Raw genomic sequence first — 25,624 nt, forward strand, 5'->3', positions numbered from 1 at the left:
TTCCCTTAACAAGTGTTGTTTACATAAACAGAGTTGCCATTTGCTTTTGTATTTAAAGTTTGCTCCGTGGGGGCAACTGGCGGCCACAGTCTCTTGGCAAAGAGGTCTCTTTGTACCCTTCAGGTGGAGTCATTAGAAAAATACCAGTTCTCTGCTCTCTGCCCTCACTCCCCACCTCTGCCCCATTGGGAGGGCATCCAGCCCACTCTCAACCTTAAAGCCAAAATAAAACAAAACCCAGGAGTGCAATAACGTATCAGAGATTTAAAAAGGGAGGGAGAAAAGGTCTCATTAAGTGAGGTTTCCCATGGCTCAAAGCTGGTTCCGTTTTTATGTTGGTGAAACGTTACTTTCCCCTTGTAGCCATTTATGCCGGGCTCACCTTATATGCCCGGACCACCAAGAACTGAGAGAGAAAACGATCAGGTGAATTGCTCCCTGCTGCAAGGGCGGGGAGGGGGGACTCTTGCAGATGGAATCACTGATGGGATCAGAGAGCTCCAAAGGACTCCAGAGAGCGGGGGTAAGCAACCATTTCCTGGCACGAGAATGTGTATTGCTGTCGTTTTTCATCGGACTAGACCGAGGTGTTTGTGGAGATTTCTGTATTTGCACAATCCTGGGTCTACATGCAACTACCACCCCCATCCTCACCCCGGGTCCTAGCTTCTTTCCCTCCCTCTCCTCCCCAACACTCTCGGTTTCCGGTCCACCAATGACGCTCCTTGACAGAGGATTGGAATCTGATTCTCTAGAAGCAAGCACATGCTCTGGGCAGGGGTGGGGCTGTTTCCCAAAGGTCAGGTAGGGGTGGCATTCTGGTGCCATGCTTTTTCCTCCTCATGCGTGGCAACACAAGGAAATGCACTAGCTGGAAGGAAAACTTGGAGGAGGGCCACATAGGGATGGCCAAATTGGCTTGTTTACCCCATTGCTCTGCAAGGTTGCAGGGGGGAGGGGGACTGTGGCGAGGACGGGACACAGCAGAGACTAGGGCCTTGAGAAAAATCAGAAGGTTTATTAAAACAGCTCAGACATATTGGCTTATGAAGAGGTCAGTTTCCCCCCCCCAACACCAACCTTTTTCATTTTCTTTAAAGGTTAAAGGCTTATGGGTTGTTTTATAGAAAAAGCAATATAGTCATTAGAGTATATGCCAAAGGACTCACCCTCATTTACACATTTCATGCCGTCAAGTTAAAACTCTTTGCATCACTGCTAGTGATTATGCTGGCCAAACAGTGCAGAGAACATGGGGCTTTGAATGGCCGAGATGTTCGAAATGCCAAATAACAAAGGAATGACTTGCTTAGGACAGATGGAAACCATGACAGAAACAATGGGCTTTGAAGAGAACCATTTTCATGGAACTTACAGAAAACCAAGTCAAACATGTCCCACATACCCTCCAAAAGCAGCAAGAACCCCTGGAGCGCTCTACCCGTCCCTGGAACTTGCACGCCGTCAGCGTCCCACACCCGAGAACTCACTGCATGCTAGGCAGCAGAGTGTGCTCTCCCCCCTGGGATGCCCTGCCACGTGACATCATCGTGGAGAATCTCTGTGGCACCTGCCTTCTGGCCTGCCAACCCGGGGGGCTGTCAGCTGATGGCCCATCTGAGCTTTGGAAATGAACATGGGAATAAAACTGGGAGAGGGCTCGCGGGGAGCACAGCAAGAGCAGGACGAGGGAGAGCTCATCAAGGGCAAGAGGCTGCTGCCCCAAGCGGGAATATTGCTCTGGCTCCCCCAGGGAGGGAGGCGGGCCTGCTTTTCTGCCGTAGACCTGCAGCAGGAGGCCCACAGAGGGAACAGTGGTGAGTCACCACTTTCTAAATGTGACGGTCACTTCACCTCCCAGAGAGCCTTCTCTTCATTGGCACATGCCGGGGTCCCTCCCCCAACTACTGGCTGTAAAGCTCATCCCGTGATGCGGCCGAGCCTCACCTTGGAATCACACCCACCACTCCTTAACTGCTCCTGACCCCCCTGAAATGTGCAAACCAACAGGCAAGCTGGTGGAAAAGTCCCCATTAGTCCTCCCAATGAAATAGTCATCTCCAAAAGGCCACCTGGGGTCCAGCACATGCTGGGGAGGGGCAATGGTGTGGGGACCCCCACAATCAACCAACACCAGCCAGGCCCACCGGCTGTGAATTTGGTTCTGTTCTACCCCCAGAGGATGAAACAGTCTTCCCAGCCACATTTTCGAGTGAGCCTAATACTATTTGCAATTAGCTTTGCTTTAGTTTGCAGGGATTGAGGTTGGTTTGGTATTACGTGTGTGCGTGTGTGTGTGTGTGTGTGTGTCATTGGCAGGGGACGGGAGGGCAGTCGGTGTTAGCTTTTCGGTTCAGCAGTGTTCACATTTACACGAAATCCCCTTGTGTAGGATTTCTAGATCTCCTGGCTGTGAGGCAGCCTTGTTCGGCTACCGTTACTGATTTCTCCCTCAAGAAAGACACAGCCAGGGAATAAAATCGGTAAGAGAGATTCTTATTCTCTGGAACTTAAAGTCTTTCACCAGAGGTGTCTTCCAGTGTAACTTGGCGGAGCAGTTGGGATCTGGAAACAAGGATAACACACTAAGAACTTTGTGCTTTGCAAAGTCAACGTCAGAAACCAATTCGTTAACAATGTGCCAGAGATAAATTACCTTGGTTTTTCCTAAGGGGCTGAATAATTCCCAAGAAAAGCGGCAACACTGCTCTGTTCTTGGGAAGGCCGGGTCCCCTTTTCTGTAATCATGCACCCCAAATGAATGTCTCCTCACTCAGAAACCCACTTTGCTTTTTTCTAAGTCCAGGGTGTTTTTATACCCACTGGCCTTGAAGAGACCAGGAGGGCTTCAGAGTGACTGATGGGGCCATTTTCTAACATTATTTATTATAACCACAGGCCGAATGCTTTCGAGTCAGGCTTTTTCTTGGCACCAGACAATAAAACAGCCCAAGGGATGGCAGGGGGTTTTCAGAAAGCAAATCTGCGAGTCTATTTGTCTTTGAGCCTGTTCCAAACCAGTGCAAACCAATGCCTCGCATACCATTCAAAAGACCAGGAAAACCCAAATTCCCTCCAGAGATCAAAGACCATCCCCGACTTACATTAAAAAAAAGGAAAAGAAAAGAAAAAAAGCTCAGGTTGAGTTATGGAACTGGCACATGATATAGGAATGGAAGTCCAATTTACACGTGTAAACTGGCTTTATGCATTGTTTCTGAAAGAAGCATGTAGCTATGTTTGGAAATTAAATGTGGGAATGACAGTGTGTCTTTGGATTGCTGGAGAAACAAAATGATGTAATTGCACGGAGGCAAAATGTAAACAATGACAATTCTGCTGAAGGTCTGTTTGGCATCAGATAGTAAAACCTGTTTTTGTGCTCGCAGGAGAGAAATGATAATCACTCCAATTTCTTAAGACATCTTTTAGGGAGTGGAGGTGGGGGAGCCCGGCACCCAGCTGGGTCACAGAGACGGGGTGGGGGGGCCGGGGGGGTACGCTAGGTTGGGTGTTCGCAAAATCTGCGGGGGTTTCACAACTCTGGGCTTTTCTTAAAAGTCACCTCCCAGAAAGGGGGGGTAGGCACCTTCTGCAATAATGAAAGCCAGAACTCACTGGGTACAAGAGCCCCAAGAAATAGGGACTCTTTCGAACGAATCCACAGATGGTTCACTAAGTATAGGTGGATCTTCCGTGCGTGGAGAAAGGGGGTAGAGAGGCAAAGAGAAATGGAAGCACTGCATGCATTCTAGCTGCAAGGCGTGTCCACTTGAGCCAGTGTGTGTGCGGGGCCCGTAAGCAGCCTCCACAGAGCAGGGGGCCCCCAGTGAAGCTGCCCCCAGCACTGACCGCTCTTGGGCTTCCGGCCAAAACATCACCTCTTGATACTTACAGTCCCTCCATTGAGCACAACGGCCATCTCAGTGGGCTGATAGACATTGCTTCTAAACGGAGCGCTCGGTCTGTTTCCCAAGCTGCCATTGCGAAATCCCGCTGTTCGGAGAGCTGAGGGAGGTAGGAAGCAGCAACACAACACCAAAACAAAAAACGAAAAACAACCGAGATTTTGTTTTCTTCCCCTGCATCAACACCATGCTCCCGGCACACATTACCCCCTCACCCCCCACCCCTCCCCATTGTCACAAGCCAGATTCAAAACAGAAGTCACAATGGGGCTTTGTTCTCTGGCTCTCTTGGAGCATGACCCATCTCAGTGGGGTTGGGAAGTTTGTAGAATCCAGGGCGCTTGCTGCCGGGGTGGGGGGCAGGGTAGAGCCTCTGCCCTGCCCCCCAGCCCCTGCAGGCCCTGGGAGGCCAGGAAGCACCTCCGCATCCCTCAAAGGTCTCCTCTCTCACCACATTCATGCCAAGTTCAACATTACACCGTTCAACACCCGTCACTGTTTCTGGATACAAAGAGGCAGAGAACCCTAAGAATGTGGACATCAAGTACATGATAGAGGCCGTCCTCATGGGAAAGTGACGGGGAAGAGAACACAGGGACTCCAACCCCGCGGGGCAGGGTGTTTCTAAACAGGAAAAAAGGGACAGCTGTAGCAAAGACGGCAAAATACGTCAGCACTTTTTAACCTAAGAGAGGTGGGTAAATGGCGTTTCCTATTTGCTGTGTCCTTTGAGAGATCTAAATTTCCTTTTTTTGCAGAGAAAACCCGAATTCCACAAGACATGGAGGAGACAAATGCATATTGCTAAGTGCAAGAAGCCAGTCTGTAAGAGCTATATACCGTGTGACTCCAACTATGATATTCTGCGAGAGGCAAAAGGACAGAGAAAGTAAAGACTCAAGATTGTGGGGGAGAGAGGGTGGTGAGGAACAGGTGGAGAGCACGGTGCATTTTTAGGGCAGTGAAACTATTCTTTATGATACTATAATGGTACATAGATGACATTACCCATCCATCCAAATCTGCAGAACTGCACAAACGAAAGAGTGCGCTCTAAAATGTAAATGGTGGACTTTAGTTAATAATAATGTATCAATATTGATTCACCAACTATAACAAATGTACCACTAATGCAAGCTGCTAATAATAGGGGCATGTGGGAACTCCCTTAATTCCTGCTCAATTTTTTCGGTAAAACTAAAATTGCTCTAAAAAATAGTCTATTAAAAGCCAATACGAATGTAGGAGCACTATGAAAACAAAAGTCCATCTCAGTTGTAACACAGACTCTATTATTTTCATTCTCATTGAAGGCACTAATCTTGCTTTGCTAAGAAAAGCCTCACTTAAACTCTTCTCTGAAGAGGGGCACTTGGGTGGCTCAGTCGGTTAAGCCTCCAACTCCTGATTTCAGCTCAAGTCATGACCGATCACAGGGTCGTGGGATTGAGCCCCCCCTGGAGCCCCGCATCGCATCGGGGGGCTCCACACTCAGCAAGGCGTCTGCTTTATAGCAGAATAGGTACTTTCCTTTTTCCCACTTTACACGGGGCACAGAGAGATTAAGTCACTAGCCCAAGGTCAAACAGCTGGAAAGAGGCAGAACCAGCATTCAAAACCCAGGCAGAGAATCTGTGTTCTTAACCATCACACGATGCTGGCTTCAAATCCTGTTTTTAACCATCACAGTTCCTTAGAAGCAACTTGAGTTTAAGTGACATCAGAGAGGGACAGCTCAGCCTGAGCCAGACCAAAGAAACAGGCATGGTCGGAATGAATGTCTCCAGACACAGGTATACCTCTTTTGCTTTAGCAGCTCCATCCAAGCCTTCAAGCAGCTAGTTATGCATGAGCTGAGCAAGGAGATACCTCTCCCAGGAAGGAGAGAAGGGGGAGCCAGGGAGGGGCACCAGGGGGCAGAAGAGGTAGTTCATGGGCTCTTACTAGTCTCAAGTCCTAGCCTACACCTGCTCGAAGAGAGAGAGCACCCAACAGCACTGCTTTCCTTATATGCACAGACCCGGCCAGCTGTGGTGGGGGAATCTGACCCCAACACATTTTCCTCAAACAAACAAAGGCTCTACTCTATCGGCCATCTGTGGGTGCCTCGGCCCCAAGTGTTGGCTATGACCGCTTTCTACCCTGGCCTGAGGTTAGCATGTGATTTCAATCTGGCCAATTAGATCCAATCAGAGCCAACTCTGGGATTTTTGCTCAAGCATCCCGGGGAAGCGTTCCTCTTTTCCACTGGGACTCTGTGTAAGCCTAGAGTTGTGGGCTGCCATGATCCTAACAGGGCCAAGAGATGGAGGAAGATCAAATCTAGTCATCGCCCGAGCCTCCTTGATCTAATGATTCCTGTAGCCAGATCTCCAGTATATTTGTTTTTTTGTTGTTGTTTTGTTTTTGCTTAAGCCAGTTCAAATCAGATTTTTTATTACTTGCAACTACAAGCGTCCCACCTAACACCCCACTCTGACCTGGGTCGGCTGTGAAAGGCAAGCAGGGCTCATCCGTAAGAGCGTCCCCACAGGAATCTAAGTTTTTAGGTTGAATGCCAGCCTTCTATCCAGACTCTGCAGGTGAGGCTAGACTGGCCCTCCCCTCAAAGCTGATTCAGGGCCTTGCACAGGGAAGCTAAGAGTCAGAATTTAAATAGCCCTTGGTCCTAATGAGATCTGAGAGCCCAAATCCCCTAAAAGAAAGAATGCTTGTCTTTATTGCTCCTTTGAAAGGTGAACATTTAATATGCCTCGTTAACACTTTCCAAGATGTGATCTGAGGTGCTACATCCTTTGGTGCATTTTAATCTTTTATCACATACCTCATGCCTTGGCTGATACTTATTAATAAGCAGGAGGCTGATGAAGTGGTATATACCTGGGATCTCATTCGGGGCAAGGCAATCTGGGAGCAGAAGCCACTGGGGCTTGACTGAGCCACAGGCCACCTGGGGAATGCCCTTCCCATCTCTTGAGGACGTCAGGGATTGACTCTGGAGGGAAGAGAGCCCAAAAGGCTGGCTGGCTAAAATGCAAAATAAAGAGAGCCAACTGTAACTCCTGGGCAAGGCCCTGGTGGGGCCTGGTTCCCTAAAATACAAGCTGGCTGAGGTCAGCATCAAAGATGACAAGAGCTGTTCCCAGAGTGGCAAGGGACATGCCCAGGTGTTCCGCAGCCAGCAAAGCAAGGGTTTCTAGAACAACAATCCTAGCCAGGACTCCAATTTAGCCCATGTGAGCTTTCTAAGGGAATTGGCTTTGCCTGGGGCCCACCCTGTCTGGTCCTGTGTGAATTTTGGTGGGCACACATTTGGGATGATCCAAAACAGGGCTATTAAAACCAAGTCTGACAACATCCAAGGTGAGTGAGGAAATGGGGCTCTCATACAGTTATTAAGTGGGGCAGAGGGGGGCGGGCAGTAAATTAGTTTAACTTTTAGGGGGCCATCTGGCAGTATATATCAAGATTTAAAGGTGCAGACTCTTTTATGCATGTCTAGGAATTTTTTTTTCTTTTGTCTTGCAAGAAGTTAATTGATCAAGGGCACAAAGATGAATGTTCACTGCAGTATTACTTATATGGGGAAAGCCAGAAACAAGTGGAATAGCCACCAGCTGGGGATCAGAAAAACAAATTATTGTGCCCAAGGAAAGCTCTGCATCATGAAAAGGATACTACAGCTCTGCAGTCACTGACCTGGTACAATATTGGTTTAAGCAAACACACTACTTAGATCAGTGGCTACATCTTCAAATCACTCGGAGAGCTTAAGAAACCTAAACCCAAGTAGACTTAGCCAGAATGAGGGGTCAGGCACTGGTAATTTTTTTAAGCTGCCCAAGTGTACAGCTAGGTTAAGAACCAGTCTATGGGATTGTGTGTGTGTGTGTGTGTGTGTGTGAGAGAGAGAGAGAGAGAGGGAGGGAGGGAAGGAGAGAGACTTTGTGCTCACTGAGAGATGTCTGGCAAGATGGAAGCAAATAGCAGTAGCTGCTTTTGGGCAATGGGATTTTAGAGCAATTTTTGTTATTTTTACTTGCTGAAACTTCTAGTGATTATTCTAGTTTTTGTCACCAAAATGGAATGATAAAACTGGTTTTATTTTGGAAAAGAAAGAGGGGACAGAAAGACAACTTCCTTGGCTTTGGAATGTGTCAGTGTGAAACAGATGGGGGTGGGGGGCACCTCTAGGGCCCCACCCCACCCCCATCACCCAGGGTGCTAGCCCTGGTACTGCTGTTTCTGACCTGGGTCCCAGATACCTTTGATCTCTGGATCTTATGTGGATAGGAAGGATTGGCTGCATTTTCATAAGGAAAAAATGCACGTAGTGGAAAACCAACTTCCCCCCTCCCTGCTCTTAGAGTGTGAGCTTAAACAAGTCAGCTGATACTCCTGGACCTCAGTTTCCTGCTCTATAAAATGGGACTGATAAACCCTGTCTCCTCAATGCACAAGTCATTCTAGTACATCATGAGCTCAGGGTCACTAAAGTGCTTTGAGGAGAGATGAGTAATTCTGTGGTAGACGAATCAAGCATTGGGGCTCTGGAACCAGCCTGCGTGGGCTCAAACCCTGGCTCTACCTCTTAGGCAAGACACATAGCCTTTCTGTGCCTCATTTACTGTCTGCAAAATGGACTTCAATGGGTTATCGTAGGGATTAAACGAGATTAGCCACTAAAATGCTCAGAATGGTAACTGGCCCACGGTAAGCACCTACTAAGGGTTAGCCATCCTTACTTTTGAAGACCCTACTACTTGGGTCGCTCTAGCATCCCCATTTTTCACTCCAAGTAAACCAGACCATCAGGTTCAATAACACTGATTCTTAGCCTTCTGGAGGTCACAGACGGCTTTGAGCATTTGACAAAGTGATAGACAGAAATTCCCCAATGAACGTACAAAAGTGCACATCCATTTCAGAAGTTCCCACTACTTTTGAGATCCCGGGGAAGTCCATGGGTCTCATATAAAGAGGATCCTGTTCCAGAAGGACCCAGGGAAAAGGTGGTTTCACCAGACCCCAGGAACCAGCCAGGCTCCTGACCTCTGCTCATGATCTTCCCTGGAGGGCCCTCTGGGCTCCCAGTGATGATCCCCATCCTGACCCCCACCTTGTCCTGGCAACACGAGCGGACACTCATTCCCGCTAAATCCTTTGACAAACATGGGCTTGCTGGTCTGGGGCTTTCTAGTAAGATTGAAACAGCTCTGTTAAAAGACCACACCAGGGTTTCTAGCCCTATCCACGGGTGGGGCCATTGGTGTTCCCTCCTGTGGGTCTGGTGGGGAGCCGGAGGCGCAGAGGAAACTGGGCAGGTGGGGAGGGCTCTGGGTGACCTTCGAGGATCTGATGGCTCGACGTGCTTCCCCCCGTCTGCAAGGGACAGACAGGATGCACTCAGGCATCAACCCCACAAGGCTGACTCTGCAGTCATGACCCCCCGGTGAACACTGCCCAGCTGCCTGGGTGAGCAGCACTGAAAAGGGGAGCATGGCCCTCTGGAAATGGGCCACCTCCTAGCTTTACGTCCTTGGCAAGTTACCGAACCTCTCAGAGTCTCCATTTATTCATCTCTAAGATGGGGATAACAACAGGACCGCCTCACCGGGTGCAGCAAGGGAGGTTAAGGACTTAGAATAGTACCTGGCACACAGTTAATGCTCAGGAAGCAATGAGTACACCAGGCAATCAGTACCACCACCTCCTCCTCTACCGCTACTGTTAATGTCATTATTATTATTATTACAGCTCCTGATCAATCCTCAGGCAACTGAGAAAAGGCAACTTTACTGAATCTCAAGTGCTGGGAACCGAGCCGACTCACTTGAAGTAATGACTCGGACAGATACTTGGGAAGCATCCGCCGCAGGGGCTCTGAGTGCCTGCACCACATCCTCCAGGCTCATCTCTGAATCCCGCTGCAGGGGTGATGGACAGTCCTGGGTACCCAGCCAGCCTCCACCTCTGGTGCCCACCAAACCTCTCAGAAGCCAGCGGTACTTACTTAGCCAGAGTAATGGGGAACGTGGCACTGGGAGTGGGAGACAGAGGACATACGTGACGGTGGGCAACGGAGGAGTTGGTGGCAAATGCTGCAGGCTCCCCTGATTTAGAAGGTCAAGTCTGAGGCTCGTTCTGCATGCATCCCTGTCAGGACCGAGCCCCAGCTGCCCACAGTGGGAACCAGCTCACTGATGTACTTGTCTGGTTGCTTCCGCCTTCCTGGTCTCATTACCCACCCCCCACCTCTCCCTTGCAGGGAACACCTCCCGGGTAAGTCAGCTGCACCCAAGTCTCAGGCTCTGCTTTCAGGGGAACCCAACCAAGACACACATCCAGCATGCCAGGTCCTGGGGGAGACCCCGAGGATGTCACTTCTAAGGTACATTCTCTCATTATTTTTGTTTTACAGATGGGAAAAACTCAGGCTCAGAGAGGTAAAGCAATTTGCTCAAAGCCACACATCTGGGAAGAACAGAGGGCAGGACTTGAATCCAGGCCTCTGACTCCAGGGACCAATTCATATACTCCTGAATGAAGGTGGGGAGGAGATACAAGGATTGCCCCCAGTAGCCCCTGCATCCATCTAGCACCTGCACTACAAACTCAAACACTTCCAGGTAGCCAGGGAATTAATGTTAGTATGTTCCAGCAGCTGGGTCAGGGAGCAATAGGGAGTGGTGGGGAGTGTGGTAAACACAAAATGGATCCCCATCTAAAGGAACGGCCACTTGGGCTGCTTCCATAATTTGGCTATTGTAAATAATGCTGTAGTAACCACAGGGGTGTCTATATCCCTTCGAATTAATGTTCATTTTCTTTGGGTAAATAGCCAGGAATGCAATCCAGTTACTGGATCATAGGGTAGTTCTATTTTTAACTTTTTAAAAAGATTTTATTTATTTATTTGAGAGAGAGCAGGGGAGGGGCAGAAGGGGAGGGAGACACAGACTCTCCACTGAGCAAGGAGCCCCACATAGGACTCGATCCCAGGACCCTGAGATCACAACCCCAGCCAAAGGCAGACACGCAGCTGACTGAGCCACCCAGGTGCCCCTATTTTTAATTTTTTGAGGAACCTCCATACTGTCCTGCACAGTGGCAGCTCAAATGTCCATCAACAGATGAATATCGGATAAAGAAGATGTACTATATATATTATGGAATATTATTCAGCCATAAAAAAGAATGAAATCTTGCCATTTGCAACTCTCTGCAGAGTAGAATGCTAAGAGAAATAAGCCAGTGGGAGAAAGACAAACACCGTCTGATTTCACTCGTATGTGTAATTTAAGAAACAAAACAAACAAAGCAGGGGGGAGGAGAGAGACAAACGAAAAAACATTCTTAACTAGAGAGAGCAGATGGTTACCAGAGAGGAGGTTGGGGGTTGGGGGCAGGGGGGATGGGTGAAATAGGTGAAGGGGATCAACAGTCCACTAATCCTGATGAGCACTGAGTAATATATGGAGCAGTTGAATCACTACATTATATCCCTGAAACTAATATAACACTGTATGTTAACTACACTGGAATGAAAATGACAACAAACAAACAAACAAAGGAGCAGCCCCAACTCCTGAGAGGTAGAACCTTCCAGCATACACTGGTACAGATCAGCTCCAGACAGCTACTGCCAGGTGGGAATGTCAACCCAGCACTGCCAGAGCTGACTTTGCCAAAGGGGTGTGAAACCTGGATTTTGCTATTAAATTAGTTGGCAAAGGATGGGGGAAAATGCCAAATAAAAATCCATCTCTGGGCCACTTGAAGTACCAGGGGGGCCAATGTTTGCCGGCTCCCATCTGCCAGGACTGCCCCGGGGACCACCCATCCCCACTAGAGAGGGAGAAGGGAGTCCTTTGGGGGCAAATGGGCCCAGAGCCTAACCCCACAGGGTGGCGACCCCTTTTACCTGCATTGTGTTCGTCCATCGAGAAGGCCTTGTTCTCCATGTAGGTGCGTGGCAGTGGCACGTCCTCCTCGAACGCCGTCTCCCGCATCCTGGGCTGCGAGGTGTCGAAGTAGTTGGGCGTGTTCTCCTGCGGGGCTGGCAGAATGGTGCAGTGGATCTCCGGGATGGCGTGGAAGATGACGAAGACCCAGCCGCTGGCCACCAGGGTGATGGCCAAGGTGGGGTCGCCCCAGGCATCTCCCTGCCGCAGCTCGGCGTTGCCAAAGAGGTACATGGTCATCCAGGCCACCCAGATGAGCACAGAGAGGAATGCCGTGACCAGGACGCAGGCCCCGTTCTGCTTCCACTTCTTGAACTTGCCGCACAGCGTGAAGAGCGCCAGCCCCAGGGCGGCCACGAGCAGTACCATGTCGTAGATGAGGGCCATTACGAAGTCCATGGGCTCGTAGGCGCAGGCCGGCTTGGCGTCGCGCAGCACGGTCAGCACCAGCCACTCGATGGCGATGATGACCTGCACAAGCATCAGGCACAGCGCCACGCCCACCAGCTGCCAGCCCGAGGGGCTCTTGCCGTGGCGCACCAGCTTCCGCACGCGCCACGCCTGGCTCAGCAGGCAGGAGAAGCAGAGCGCGAAGAGGACGCCCCAGAGGAACCGGCGGACCGCGCAGATAGTCTCGTCTTCCCGGATGATGAAGGCGAACGTCAGCCCGAAGAGGCCCAGGGTCCCCAGGAGGAAGAGGAAGTGGAGGCCCACGGGGTCCTTCTTCTCCTTGTCCTTGATAAATGGCAGCCGCACCAGCAGGATGAGCATCAGGAGCAGCGTGATCAGGGCGCCCGCCCCAGCCACCGCCTCCACCACGATGCCCCAGATGGTGTCCAGGTCGCAGAGGGACACGTACTGAGGGAGGAGATCCAGTCCACAGCCCCGGGACGTGCTGGCGTTCTCAGAAGCCCCGGAGGCGATCACGAAGAGTAGGAGGAAGGCGAGCACCTGGTGGGTTTTCATCTTTCTCTCTGACCCCGGAAAGGTTCCAGAATATTGAGGACGGGGGAGATGTTTGGAGGGAGAAAAAGACCAGTTCACTGTAAGATTCCCACTTTCCTGACTTCTTTTAAGACCCACCTCATTTCGAACCTACTGGCCCATGAGGCACCTTTGACGGGTCAGAAAAAGGCAGCCCTTTCTCCAGAAGGCACAGCCCCTGGGCGGGGGTGGGGGAGTACAGGACCCCGATTCCGGCTCCCACCTGCAGCCTTGATCCCGCACAGTGAACCCTCATGAATCATCATCGCTAGTGGCTGAAGGGGTGAGAGAGAGAGATCCACTCTCTCTGTATACTCTTTTCTACTCTTTGATTTTTATATTCTGTGCTATGTCTGACCTCTTCAAAAATAAGGGAATGAAAACAAAACTTTGAAGAGACAGCCATGAGCCCAGCACTGTGCTGAGAATGGTACGCACTGCCTCTTTTCAGTCTCTCAATGGTAACGGCTTAATATTTACCCACGCCTCACTCTAAGCCAGGCACTGGGCACATCCAGTCCTTACACTGGTGACAAAACAAGGTCTCCAGGTTAGGACACTTGCCCAAGGTCATACCACCCGGCTCCTAGAAGCGTGCCCTCATTTCCAAACACAGTGTATCCAAAATGAACTAGCATCCTGGGTTTCCCCTTTCCCTCGCCCCTCAGACCTCCCCCAAAGGTCTCCAGAGAACCCATCCTCACTGCACCCCTGTCTGTCTCTCCCCCGTCTCCCTCCCTGCAGGATTCCCCTTGGTGCTCCTTCGGGCCCCCATGAAAGCTGGACTCCACACAGCAACCATGGCTGACGGGCTTAACCCAAGTCCCATATTGCCCCCCTGCTCCCTCTGCTTAAACGCCCCCAACCCATTGCTGGAAAACTGCTCCTCACCCCCACCTCCTGTCACCCTCTCAGACCTTGGCCAAGGTCACAGCCCCATTCCTCTTCACCAGAGCCTCTTATTCTACTTCTTTCTTTGCTCTAATTGTCTGTCTTTTTTTTTTTTCCTTGCCTGTTTACTTTGTTTCTCGCATTCCCTTCTTGCTCTTTTCCCTGTCTTTCTCCGCTGCAAGATGCAGGAGGACAGGGACACTGTCTGGTTCATGGGGGTAGACCAGGGCTTCTCACCTTGGTATCGTTGACATTGCGGGTCTGACTCTTCTTGGCTGTCCTGTGCACGGTACGCTACTCAGCAGTACCCATGGCCTCTATCCCCTAGATGCCCGTGGCACACCCACTCCCCCCAACCCAAAAATCTTTCGACACTGCCGAATGTCCCCTGTGGGGGTGGGGACGCAAAAAATCGCCAAGATGACACCACTCGTGTGGACTCAAGCACCAGCACACCGTGCTGGCACAAAGGTGATGCTTGGTGGATGTCGAATGAGTGAGAGGCTCGTTCACCGGGACTCTTTCCTCTGCCCCTACTGCCACCAGCTCTTAACTTTTGAACGGAGCCTGCCCTTCAGAAAGCTCCAGCCTACACAGCTCGGCTCTCAGGCCTGTTTCCAGGCGGCTCAAGCTGGCCCTGCTGCCTTGGCTCCACCCGTGCGGGAGGCCGCAGCCAGCCACATGCAGGCAGCTCCGGTGCCTCCCTGGGGCTTCCCTAAGTAAATGCAGTATCGACCACCTCTCTCTCTCCCTCTCTGCTCCTTTATGGGGTTCCAGGAGCAGCTCTGATCCTGCCTTGGCTGTGAAGCCATTGACTGGGATAAATTATTAATGCCGCCAAATGAGAAGGAGCCTGGTGCTGCAGGGATGTCACCTCTGCCTCTCGATGAGAGAAAGGCAGGGTCAGAGCAGAAGGCATCTGGCAAGACGTGCTTCTTAAACATGCACCCCAGCATTCCACTCAAGCAAATTCGGGGCGAGGATGCAGCCCAGATGTTGGCCCTCAAGACTCATGGTCCAGCCACGATTCATCCAGCCAATAAACTTCCCTTTTTTGGATTAGGCCAGTCTGAGCTGGGTTTGTGTTACTTGCCAACAAAGAAGTTCTAGGATTCCTCCCACATCATGTGGCCCCCCTTCTTCCAGGAAGTCCTCCCTACCCAATGTCTAGGCATGTGGATACAACCAAGGGTGGCCAGGAGCTTTAGTGGGATCCAGTTGTCTCTAGTGGATCATCATCATTGTTAAGGATGCCCAGGAGGTGACAGCCACCCCACTCTACAGAACAATGTCTAGGATGATCATGAGGGCTGATCACTGCCTCACAGGATGAAGCTGAGTCTGGCTCATCTAGGATTGCTGGGGGGTTCAGAATTGCCCTCCAGAGTTTTCTACGACTGCCAGAGGAACCATGACAACAACTAACCCATAGTGCTCACCACGCTGCAGGCACACTTTTATGTACTTCACATATACTAACTCCTTATAATCTGCACAATGACACCATGAGGCCATTACTATTACTATCTCTGTTTTAAAGATTTTTTTTTTTATTTACTTATTTGAGAGAGAGAATGAGATAGAGAGAGCATGAGAGGGGGGAGGGTCAAAGGGAGAAGCAGACTCCCCACCAAGCAGGGAGCCCGGTGCGGGACTTGATCCCGGGACTCCAGGATCATGACCTGAGCCGAAGGCAGTCGCTTAACCAACTGAGCCACCCAGGCGCCCACTATCTCTGTTTTAAAGGAAATAAAACATGGAGGTCAGCTGGCTTGTTGGAGGTCACACAGCTAGAAAGTGGTAGAACCAGGCGGCAAACAACTATACTCTTGTTACTTGGGCTCTTACTACAGACCTGGGCTCTAGAAATGTCACCTGGTAAGTGAGCCCTTTGCTGGCCAGTCTCTCCTGTCCCCCATTATGCTCTACACCAGTCCTTCTGATTTTTGTCTTTGTAGCATGTGCCACAATTTCCAAATATTTTATTACCCTCTGGGTGTGCTCCCCCCTCTCCCAGGTCCAGGGCTTTGTCTGGTTCTTCACTGACTCACTAGCACCTGCCAGTCGGGCAGGGCTCACAGCCCAGCTGCCGAACCAGATGAATTGGTAAAAGTGGTCTCGACCCTCATGTTACCCCAGCAGGACAGGTGTGCTCATTGCTGTCTTACAGAGGAAAGAACAGACGGCCGGAAAGGTTTGAGTCAAAGTTTGATCCTCAGACGGCAGCAGTGTGACCCGGGAGCTCGCTGGAAATGCAGACTCTCGGGGGGGGGGGGGGCTAGCCCCCTCCGTTTCAACAAGCCCGGCAAGCAAGCCCCAAGTGCGCACAGATGCTTGGCCACACCGAGGTGTGAGAAGCTCGGACCTGTGCAGCCGGGGAAGCCAGGAGCCACGGCCCCCCGGACGTTCTGCCTCACCAACCCTGCCAGAGCCAAGCAGGTGGCACCCACTTGGCAGGTAAGCCCCATCCTGCCGCATCAGCCACTTGGTGCTTCCTCCCACCAAAAGAGCAGTTCTCCAGGAATCCCAAACTGAACAAGGCAAGATTAGAGGTTTCAAGTCAGCCGCAGGCAAGGCTGATCGGGACGGGATGAATATATGGCAACAAACCCATGGGATGTAGGCGGGCGGCTCCTCAAAAGGAGGAACGAACAAATGTGAACGAATGCACAAGCCTCAGCTCACATACTAATTACCTCTGCTGCCAGGCAGGCTCCCAGAAATGTGACTCATTCAGAGGCTCTTAAATACACGATCTTTCTCTCTCTCTCTCTCTCTCACACACACACACTCTCTCTCTCTCTCTCTGTCCACCCCGCCCCCAACCCGCAGAGGGGCCAGAAGCCTCTGGCAGGTGGTGGAGCACCACACTCCATTTCTCCACGAGCTGGGGCCTACAGAGGCTGGAAAGAATGCAGGCAAGGTTCCTTGTGTGAGGACAGTGCTGCCTGCCTGAAGGCCACAGGCCGGGCTAGCAGCAGGGCGAACTTCCGACAGAGATCTTCCGGTTTCAAGTTCTGCCCCTGCCACCTGCTAGTACCTTGTGACCCTGGACAAACTGATTTTACCCTTCTGGCCTCAGTGTCCTCCTCTGCAAAACTAGGGGTGTTAACGATACCCATCCTGTGGGGTTGACACAGGTAAGCACTTACATAAACTGTCTGCTCAATAAATAGAAATGATTGGCAAATATTCCCTCGTCAGAGGTTATGAACTTTGCTGACTGCTTTTCCGGGGTAGCAGTTGCCGTGGAGATGGGGTGGGAAAGGGGCTCCCCCCACCCCGGTGTTTGTCCATCACTGGTTTCCAGCCTCCTCCATCACACCAGGCAAAGCGGTCCCTGAGGTGGTATGAATGGGAGATGCCTTTGGTGGTGGTCTGCCCTGGGAACCTCTAAACTCACCTGATCCCCAAAGCAGGTGCTCTAAGCGGAAGCCTCACTGTGAAGGTGGTTTTCCCGTGGGAAACCCAGGCCAGCCTGGGAGCCCTGAAACCGGGTCTCTCTGTCAAGAAGTCAGAGGGAGGACACCCAGAGACCAGACACTGGCCATTCTCTTGGGAAATAAGTGTCCCCATCCATCCACTTCCCATATGAAGAGGTACAAGATATGGGGGAGATGCTAGAACATGGAAGGGAAAGAAAAAAAATGAGCAGGCGGGGAGGGGATTTTCCTATTCCTGGGCATAGTCAGTAGATCGGTACCTGGGTGAATGCCTGGCACAGAATTTATACTTTCATCAGTCTCCTCTAGAGTGGAGGCCCTCAGTGGGAGTGAAGCCAGACCTAACGATGTGACATGGGGCATTACTTAACCTCTCTGACCCTCGGTCTCTTCCTCTATAAAAGATAAAGATAGTGCTGCCTTCACAAAGCTGGTGTGAAAAGTACATGAAAAATACTGTGCAAGGTGCTTGGCCCACAGGGAATACAGGATCCCTGCTTATTAAAAAGACAATCATGATTCCATCGTCCTTCCTGTTGGGAAAATGAGAGGTGAGGCAGCTTGGCCAGAGGCTTAGTGGAATTCGCAGGCCAACCTGGACTAGAACTCATTTCTCCCAACTCCTGACCTGAGGCCTTTACACTGCACCTCTGGTTTGAGCCCTCATCCCATGCCTGGCAGGCGGCCAGGATTAGGCTGTGGAGGCAGTCTCCCCACGCACCCCAGCATTACACTCTGTCCCAGCCCACTCCGTTATAGCTCATGGTGCATTTCCTGCTCTGGGAGATTAAACTGTTACAAGGTTTCCTGACATTAAGCTCTTTCCCAGACCCACAATCTCACCCTCTGGTATCTTTTCCAAGTTACACCATCTCATAATCTTCATTTCCTAATGTTGCCCAGACCACCAGCCTATTTGCGGGCTCTTGAATTTAATAACCCTCCTAGGTTAGTAAACAGGGTTGCCAGAACACAAGCCCCATGATCCATGAATATGCAAAGTAGCTCCAATCCTGTAAATAAAAGCAATCATTTAAATGCAAATTGCATCCTTGGCTGTCCGTTCAGGGATGGATGGTTCCTCTTGGGCAGTAATTCGGAGAAGAAAATGTGACTAACACAGAACCCCCAGGAAGCTCTGCGTGAGTGCTTATGGGGCCAAGGGCTCTGGGTGGGGGCCACTTAAGGTGGACAAGAACTCCCTCAAAGTGGAGAGTGAATTTTAAAACCCTAGCCGCTCTCCAAGTGGGTTCACAGGGCAGGACAGGCTCAAGACGGTCCCCACCGGCCAGACGGAGCCCCTCAGAGGCTCCCGGCGCCTTGCCATCCCCAGAGGCAGAATGAAAGGGGAGCTGCTTTCCATCTCCGTGTTGAGGTCAGGGGAGCTTTTAAAAAATCAGATCCCTTGGCTTCCTAATCAAAACCCTCCAAGGGTTCACTGGCCCATGGAGAATAAAACCTAAACTCCTTTCCATGGCCCAAAAGATCGTGCTCTGGCTGGTCCCTACCATCCTCTCTCCCACCCACCCCCTCCACATCTGCCTCCGAGCTCCAGCCACAATGGCCTTTGTTCAGTGCGAAACTCATTCCCACCTCCAAGCCTTTGCATTTACAGTGCTCTCTGCCTGCACAGTGGTCCCCCAAGATCTCCCAGAGGTGGGCCCTCCATCTTGCCAGGCTCAACAAAAATGTCACTCCTGAGAACCGTCTTCCCCACATACACAAACCCTCATCACTTTATTTGACATCTTCCTGTTTTATTTTCCTGGCAGCCCTTACCCCAATTAGAAGTTCAATTTACTTACTTATTTAGCTATTTATTTGTTCACCCACCTGGCCAGTGCCCTGAGAGCCGGGGCTTGTCCATTCTCTACACTGTAGTGCCCCAGCCCGAGATCTCTAGCTGGTACATTTACTGAAAGAACAAATTAAGCAATAAGGGTTTGAAGCTTCTCTTTCTAACAACACTGCTTGTCCTGCTGCCTGCCCCAAATGGCGACTCCTTTCCCTTTCCATTTGTCTCCTTCTCAACTCAGCTGACCCCTTTTCAGACTTAGAGCAGGGAACAGATAGAAAACCCTTCACTCCACAGTCTACAAACAGAACTGGCCTCGTGGAGGGCTCCCAACCAGCAGATGATGATTTGCATTCTATTTACATGCTATTTGCATGCAGCTTCACTGGAAGTCCCAATCCACCGAAACCCCCCACCCCACCGAGGAAACTTCTGAATCAAGGGTCCTTGGCTGAAGTTCCGTGGCTTTTGTGCCAGGTCCTTCCCTCACTTTTCCCTCACTTCTCTGGTCTTTTCGAGGACCCCCAGTTCCTCCTGGGCTCTGTTCAAGTGCCCCCCATCCTGGCGCCGTTGGGTAGCCAATGTGGCGCGTGGGCCGGGGCCCCAGACAGGGACGCCGCTGCCCGCCACACTCCAGGGGCCTTTGTCCGCGCTCCAAGGAGCCGCCCCCTTAGCGAACGGGGGACGAGTTGGGAGGGGGTTGACTGGCTAGGCCTGGGTGTGACAGAGCGAGAGGCAGGGAACGAACTGGCGAGCTGCGCTGGGGCCGTCCTCTGTGGCAAGGTCGGCGCCCCGCTGCCCGGATGGCTAACTAGCTCCCCCGGGCCCAGGCCCCGTGCGGGCGGGAGGGATCCCGGGATGTGCGGGGCTGGGAGCCCGTGTCCTCCAAGGACAGCGAACGCACCACAGCACACGGCTAGTCCTCAGCCCCAGCCTGGTCGGAATAGAAACGCCAACCCCCCGCCATTGTATGCAGCCGTCTCTCGTTTGTCCCTCAGCCCCAGGTCTCAGCTCTGCCTCTTTTCCTCCCGCAGTGTTACCCCCTTGTCCCGTAGTGCGCAGGCACCGCCGGTTGCGAGCCTGGCCCCCGGTGCCTGCGGCAGGTGCGGCCGCTCACCCCCAAAGCCTGGTCCTTATAACCGCAGCTCCGTCTACCCTGCGGTCAGCCCCCACGGGCTGAGCACGCGGCCCCGGGACCTGCCCGCGGCTCCCCTCCCACGACGAGTCACTCGGGTACGGCTGGACTCCCGCACACTACTCCCAGCTGTCCTTTACCTGCGATCAGAGACTTGGATCTCCACCTGGTCCGGGTACACAGCACCCTCTCCTCCTCCACCCCCCCACCCCCGGCATAAAGGTCTCCAGCCCTCCCCTCCCCCCGCCCCGCCCTCTGCAGCTCCTCTCCGGCCTCACTGTGGTTCGCCCCCTCCCCGATTCCCCATCTTCCTCAGCAGACTAACCCCCCCGGGGGGCTTAGAGGGGCACAAGAAGCAGACTCCCCAGTTCTCCGAAGTCCACGGCGGGAAAAGTTTCTGGGGTCCTAGCAGCGCCCTCCACCCCATCGGCGCGCCTCGCACTCACCGACCCCCGCGGCCTCGCAGCGCCGACGCTCCTGCTGGTTCTCGGCCTCAAGTCACATCTCTGCAGCGCGGCCGCGGCCCCCGCCCCGCGCGCACCCGCCCGCCCGCCGGTCCTATCTCACTGCATCGCCCTCGCGAGCCGCTGCCGCGCGAGGCGCCCCCTGGCCCGGCCCGCTTTGCTGCAGCCGCGGCGGCCCCGCCCCTCTAGCCGGCCCGCCCCCTCCGGCCCCGCCCCCCGGGGCATCCAGCTCCGCCCCTGGCTCCTGCCCAGCAGGCTGCTCCTCGCTGAACCCAGGGCCAACGGCTCTGCGTCTCTCCATCTTCACCAGCGCAAGCCCCTAGCTCCTTGCCCGGAGCGCTGAGACGACCTCCTTCCCACGGTCCCAGGTTTGGAGACACTCCCTCCACATCCACAGTGCACCCATAAGCAGTCCAGACGCACCGGACATATACCCAAGTTGATTCATTTGCAGGAACACACACACACACAGGGATACTCCCACGAGTGTCCTAGTACAGGGGCTTTTTTCCGCCCATGACACTCTCCAACGTGGGTTCACAAACAGTAACTTCCCCTCAACGGACAAGCATCAGGCCCTCGACACGGACCCCGCCGCGCGCGTTCCGAAGGATCCCAACCGGCGCGGCTTGGTATCCTCTAGCGGGTGTCCGCCTGGGCACACTCCATTCCCTCCACCCCGCCCCAACTTGTCCTTGTCCCTTTGCGCACATTTCTCAACCCTTGAGTCCTTGACTACCCCAAACATGCACGTTCACAGGGTGCACCCCTCACTTAGGTCCTTACGCAGGATCTCCACCACCAACGCTGCACACATCACCCACGTACACACACGTCCACCACTCCCCCCGGCGGCACACACCCAGCGGTCCGGGGACCACGGGCTCCGCAGACGCTCAGGGCACAGTCGGGATGCACGCCCGCGGGACGGCCGCAGCAGCGGCTTGAAGGAGGGGTCCCAGACAGCCTCGCTCCTCGCCACTGAGTCGGGCTTCTGATCCACCAGGCTGTCCGAGATCAGCATTGCCCAGATGGGGCCTGGGGGCTGCGGTCCAGCACACCCACGGGGTTGGTTCCCTCGGTGACTTTCAGACGTTCAAGCTCCCCCCCAAACCCAGAACACTGAGGACCCACCACTCTGGTTTCTCAGAGTGAGGCCATCTCCCTCCTCCCCCATTCCGGTCCTACAAGACAGGACAGGGAGGTGACCCCTGCTCTCTACCTCCCTGCAGTGGGGTGGGGATAAGGAGGCAGGAAGGTGGGCTGCAGAATAAGAATAATATTCCCTTCTGGGGGTAGTTGTATGCACTGATCTTTGATGACCACAGACCTTTCAGATTATTTTCATCACTTCCCGCGAGCCTCCGGCCCCTCAGTTCTTGCCCACACAAGCCGATTTTCTCCTGGTCAGGCCACGTACACACCTCCGCGAACGGAAAAATGGAAGGGAAAGGCAGAACAATTTTCCTGTTTTATTTGCCGACGTATCCTCAACGCCTAAGAACAATGCCTGGCATACAGTAGGCGATCATTATTTACGGGAAGATGCTTAACTGACTGAGCCACCCAGACATCCCTATTGAGCACTTTATATGTGACTAGTATGACTGGGGAACTGAAATGTCAGTTTTTAATTAAATTAAATTTTCAGCGTTCCCGCCGGACTGCGTAATTGGAAAATGGATAGGCATTGCCACCTGGTGGTACCCAGTGGAACTGACGCCGAGATCCTTTCCTGTGTAAACGTGGGTAAGTTCACTTTTCTAAGCGTCAGTTTCTTGCAAATTGCAAAATGGAGATAACTTTAGGAGTACATGCCTACTGGGGTTGTTGTGAAGGTTAAACACATGACAAATGTAAAGTGATTTATGTAGTCTCGCACGTGGAGATATATATATATATCTAGTACAGGGGCTTTTTTCCGCTGTGGAAAAAAGTAGATTTTCGAAGTTCTCACCTCACCAAAAAAACTGTAACTATCTGAGGTGATGGATGCCTTAACCAACTTTATTGTGTAATCATTTTATAATAGATACATATATCAAATCATTACATTGTATACCTTAAACTTGCACAATATTATATGTCAGTTGTATATCAATAAAGATCGAGGAAAAAAATTGTGTGGAGGGAGGACTGGGGTGGGTTTGACAAGATTTTTTTTTTTTAAGATTTTATTTATTTATTTGACAGAGAGAGAGTGAGAGAAGGGAACACAAGCAACAGGAGTATGAGAGGGAGAAGCAGGCTTCCTGCCGAGCAGAGAGCCTGATGCAGGGAGCCTGATGCAGGGAGCCGGATGTAGGGAGCACAACACAGGGCTCTATCCCAGGGCCCTGGGATCATGACCTGAGCCGAAGGCAGACGCTTAAAAAACCAACTGAGCCACCCAGGCACCCCTATTTATGTATTTTAGAAAGAGAGAGAGCACGTGCAGGGGGGTAAAATGGGGGAAGGGGTGGGGGAGGGACAGAGGGGGAGGGAGAGGGAGAGGTAAAGAATCTCCAGCAGACTCTGGGTTCCACCTGCGGGGCTCCAGGTGGGGCTTGATCTCACCACCCTGAGATCATGACTTCAGTCGAAATCAAGAGCCAGATGCTTAACTGACTGAGCCACCCGGGGGCCCAGTGATGGCAGTGTTCTGTATCTGTGCTGTCAGGATTTAGCAGCCACTAGCCACGTGTGGCTATTGAGCACTTTATTTTTTAATTATTTTTTTTAAGATTTTATTTTTATTTATTTGTCAGAGAGAGAGAGAGGGAGCACAAACAGGGGGAGCGGCAGGCAGAGGGAGAAGCAGGCTCCGCACTGAGCAAGGAGCCTGATGCAGGACTCAATCTCAGGACCCTGGGATCATGACCTGAGCCAAAAGCAGATGCTTAACTGACTGAGCCACCCAGACATCCCTATTGAGCACTTTATATGTGACTAGTATGACCGGGGAACTGAAATGTCAGTTTTTAATTAAATTAAATTTTAAGACTTACTTATTTGAGAGACAGAGAGCACAAGCAGGAGGGCCTGAGGGAAAGGAAGAGAGAATCTCAAGCAGACTCTACACTGAGTGCTTAGCCCAATGTGGGGCTCGATCTCACGACCTTGAGATCATGACCTGAGCTGAAACCAGGATTTGGACTTAATGACTGCACCACCTAGGTGCCCCTCCCCATTTTATTTTATTTTGAAATTATTCTTCTAACTTGACTGAGGTATAATAAAATTGTATATATTCAAGGTGTACAACATGATCATTTGACATGCGTATACATTATAAAATGATTACCACGATCAAGCTAATTAACACATCCATCTCCTTTCATAGTTTTGTTTTGCTCTTTGTTCTTCTGTGGTCAAAACACTGAAGATCTATTCTCTTAGCAAATTTCAAGCATATAATATAGTATTATTAACTACAGTCAGCACGCTGTGCATTAGATCCTCAGAACTGATTCCTATAACTGAGAATTTCCCTTTGACCAACATTTCCCCATTTCCCCCACCTTCCAGCCCCTGGGAACCACTAATCTACTCTCCACTTTTTTTTTTTTTTTAAGATTTATTTCTTTATTTGCAAGAGAGAGCAGGGGGAGGGGCAGAGGGCAGAGAGAGAGAGAAAAAATCTCAAGCAGATTCTGCACTGGGCACAGAGCCTGATGCAGGGCTTGATCCTGTGACCCTGAGACCATGACCTGAGCTGAAACCAAGAGTTGGATGCTCAATCAACTGAGCCACCCAGGCGCCCCTACCTCTCTGCTTCTATGAGTTCAGTTTTTTTTAGATTCATCATATAAGTGAGATTGTATAGTTTTTGTCTTTCTGTGTCTGGTGTATTTTACTTAGCATAATGTCCTCTAGGTTCGTCCATGGTGTCACGAATGACAGGAGTTCCTCTTTTTTTTTCAGGCTGAATAATATTCCATTGTATATGTACACCCCACTTTCTTTGTCCATTCATCTGTCAATAGACACTTAGGTTGTTTTTATGTCTTGGCTATTGTGGATGGTCCTGCAGTGAATTTGAAGATGCAGACATTTTACAGAAATGGAAGTTGAGGCACAGAAAGCCAGCTTGAGTCCCTCTGACAACAGTCCATGTGCCAAGCCTTTGTGTGCGGAAGAGGCTCCTTCAGATCTCGTTCCTGCCAGTTGAGTTTTGTCCAGTCCCTCTGTTGGAATGAAGAATGCTTCCTCCTCCCCCTCCCCGTCCCCGCCCCCTTCCCCCCACGTACTTGCTGAGGGCTTGGCCCACCCAACTGTGAAATATTGTACCAGACAGGTGAGGCTGAGGTGGGGATGGAAGCCTGAGGTGACATGGGTTACGTAAGGGCCCCTGGGACAGGAGACAGTTATGTAATGGGGGAGACAGGCAGAGATGGTGAAGTGAGGCAGGACAAGGGAAGAAACCAGGAGCGGGGGGAGGAGACAAAAAAGGACAGAGCAGAGGAAACGTGTCTATCATCAGCCAGGGCAGCTGCCATGCAAGAGGAAACTAGAAAAGGTCAAGCGTGGGGCTTCCTCTGTCCTGTGACCTCCCTAGCGCCCCTGCCGTGGGAGACTCCAACTTCTCTCCTGGCCCCATTGGGTATAGATGATTCCAGAAGTCCCCCAATATCTTTTAGCCAAATACTGTTATTGCTTAATTAATCAGAGCCAGTCTCTGTTGCTTACAAACAAGAATCTTGAGTGATAGAGGCCTTTCCTACTCAAATACTGGAATACCTGGGGTCTAGAAACTTCCAGGCACATGGGGGAGGTGCTCAATAGACATATGTTGAAAAAAAAATAGATGTATGTTGAGTGAATAAGTAAATAATGAATATTTATCCATTTTCTTGTAATGGTTTTTACTGTTATACTTTTTCTATCTGAAGGTCACTTTGGTGGGCAAGTAGCCCAGTGAGTTTTTCTTACCCATCTATTCTCTGTGGTCAACAGGAGAATGGATCTCTTATCATAGTCATTTAGTCGGTCAACAAACATTACCAAGGTGCTATGCTGAGTGCCAGGGATGCAATGGAAAACAGGATGTTAGAGCTATTC

At 51.4% G+C, this 25,624-nt stretch overlaps 1 protein-coding gene across 2 annotated transcripts; it reads right to left on the reverse strand.

The window, feature by feature from the left end:
- Positions 1 to 997: 997 nt before the first annotated feature.
- GPRC5B (G protein-coupled receptor class C group 5 member B) lies at positions 998 to 20,706 on the reverse strand. 2 transcript variants are annotated; one of them, XM_035022385.1, is made up of 4 exons: positions 20,567 to 20,706; positions 11,833 to 12,846; positions 3,896 to 4,008; positions 998 to 2,565 (listed from the first exon to the last, which is right to left on the reverse strand). In XM_035022385.1, the coding sequence occupies exons 2-4, from the start codon at positions 12,836 to 12,838 to the stop codon at positions 2,521 to 2,523; spliced, it is 1,164 nt and encodes a 387-aa protein (XP_034878276.1). In that variant the 5' UTR covers positions 12,839 to 12,846; positions 20,567 to 20,706; the 3' UTR covers positions 998 to 2,520. The 2 variants fall into 2 exon arrangements, with proteins under 2 accessions (XP_034878276.1, XP_034878277.1); XM_035022386.1 differs by lacking the exon at positions 20,567 to 20,706 and adding an exon at positions 13,985 to 15,286.
- Positions 20,707 to 25,624: the final 4,918 nt, after the last annotated feature.

Source organism: Mirounga leonina, unplaced genomic scaffold, assembly GCF_011800145.1.
Source record: "Mirounga leonina isolate KUSES-001 unplaced genomic scaffold, KU_Mleo_1.0 Mir_175, whole genome shotgun sequence".
Lineage (NCBI taxonomy): Eukaryota > Metazoa > Chordata > Mammalia > Carnivora > Phocidae > Mirounga > Mirounga leonina.

Excerpts from the sequence above, each read along its gene's own strand:
- GPRC5B (XM_035022385.1), bottom strand. The coding sequence starts at position 12,838 with ATGAAAACCCACCAGGTGCTCGCCTTCCTCCTACTCTTCGTGATCGCC. Across the intron at positions 4,009-11,832 it reads GATGGACGAACACAATGCAG|CTCTCCGAACAGCGGGATTT; the intron begins GTAAAAGGGGTC and ends TACCTCCCTCAG. Across the intron at positions 2,566-3,895 it reads TTGTGCTCAATGGAGGGACT|ATCCCAACTGCTCCGCCAAG; the intron begins GTAAGTATCAAG and ends CCTTGTTTCCAG.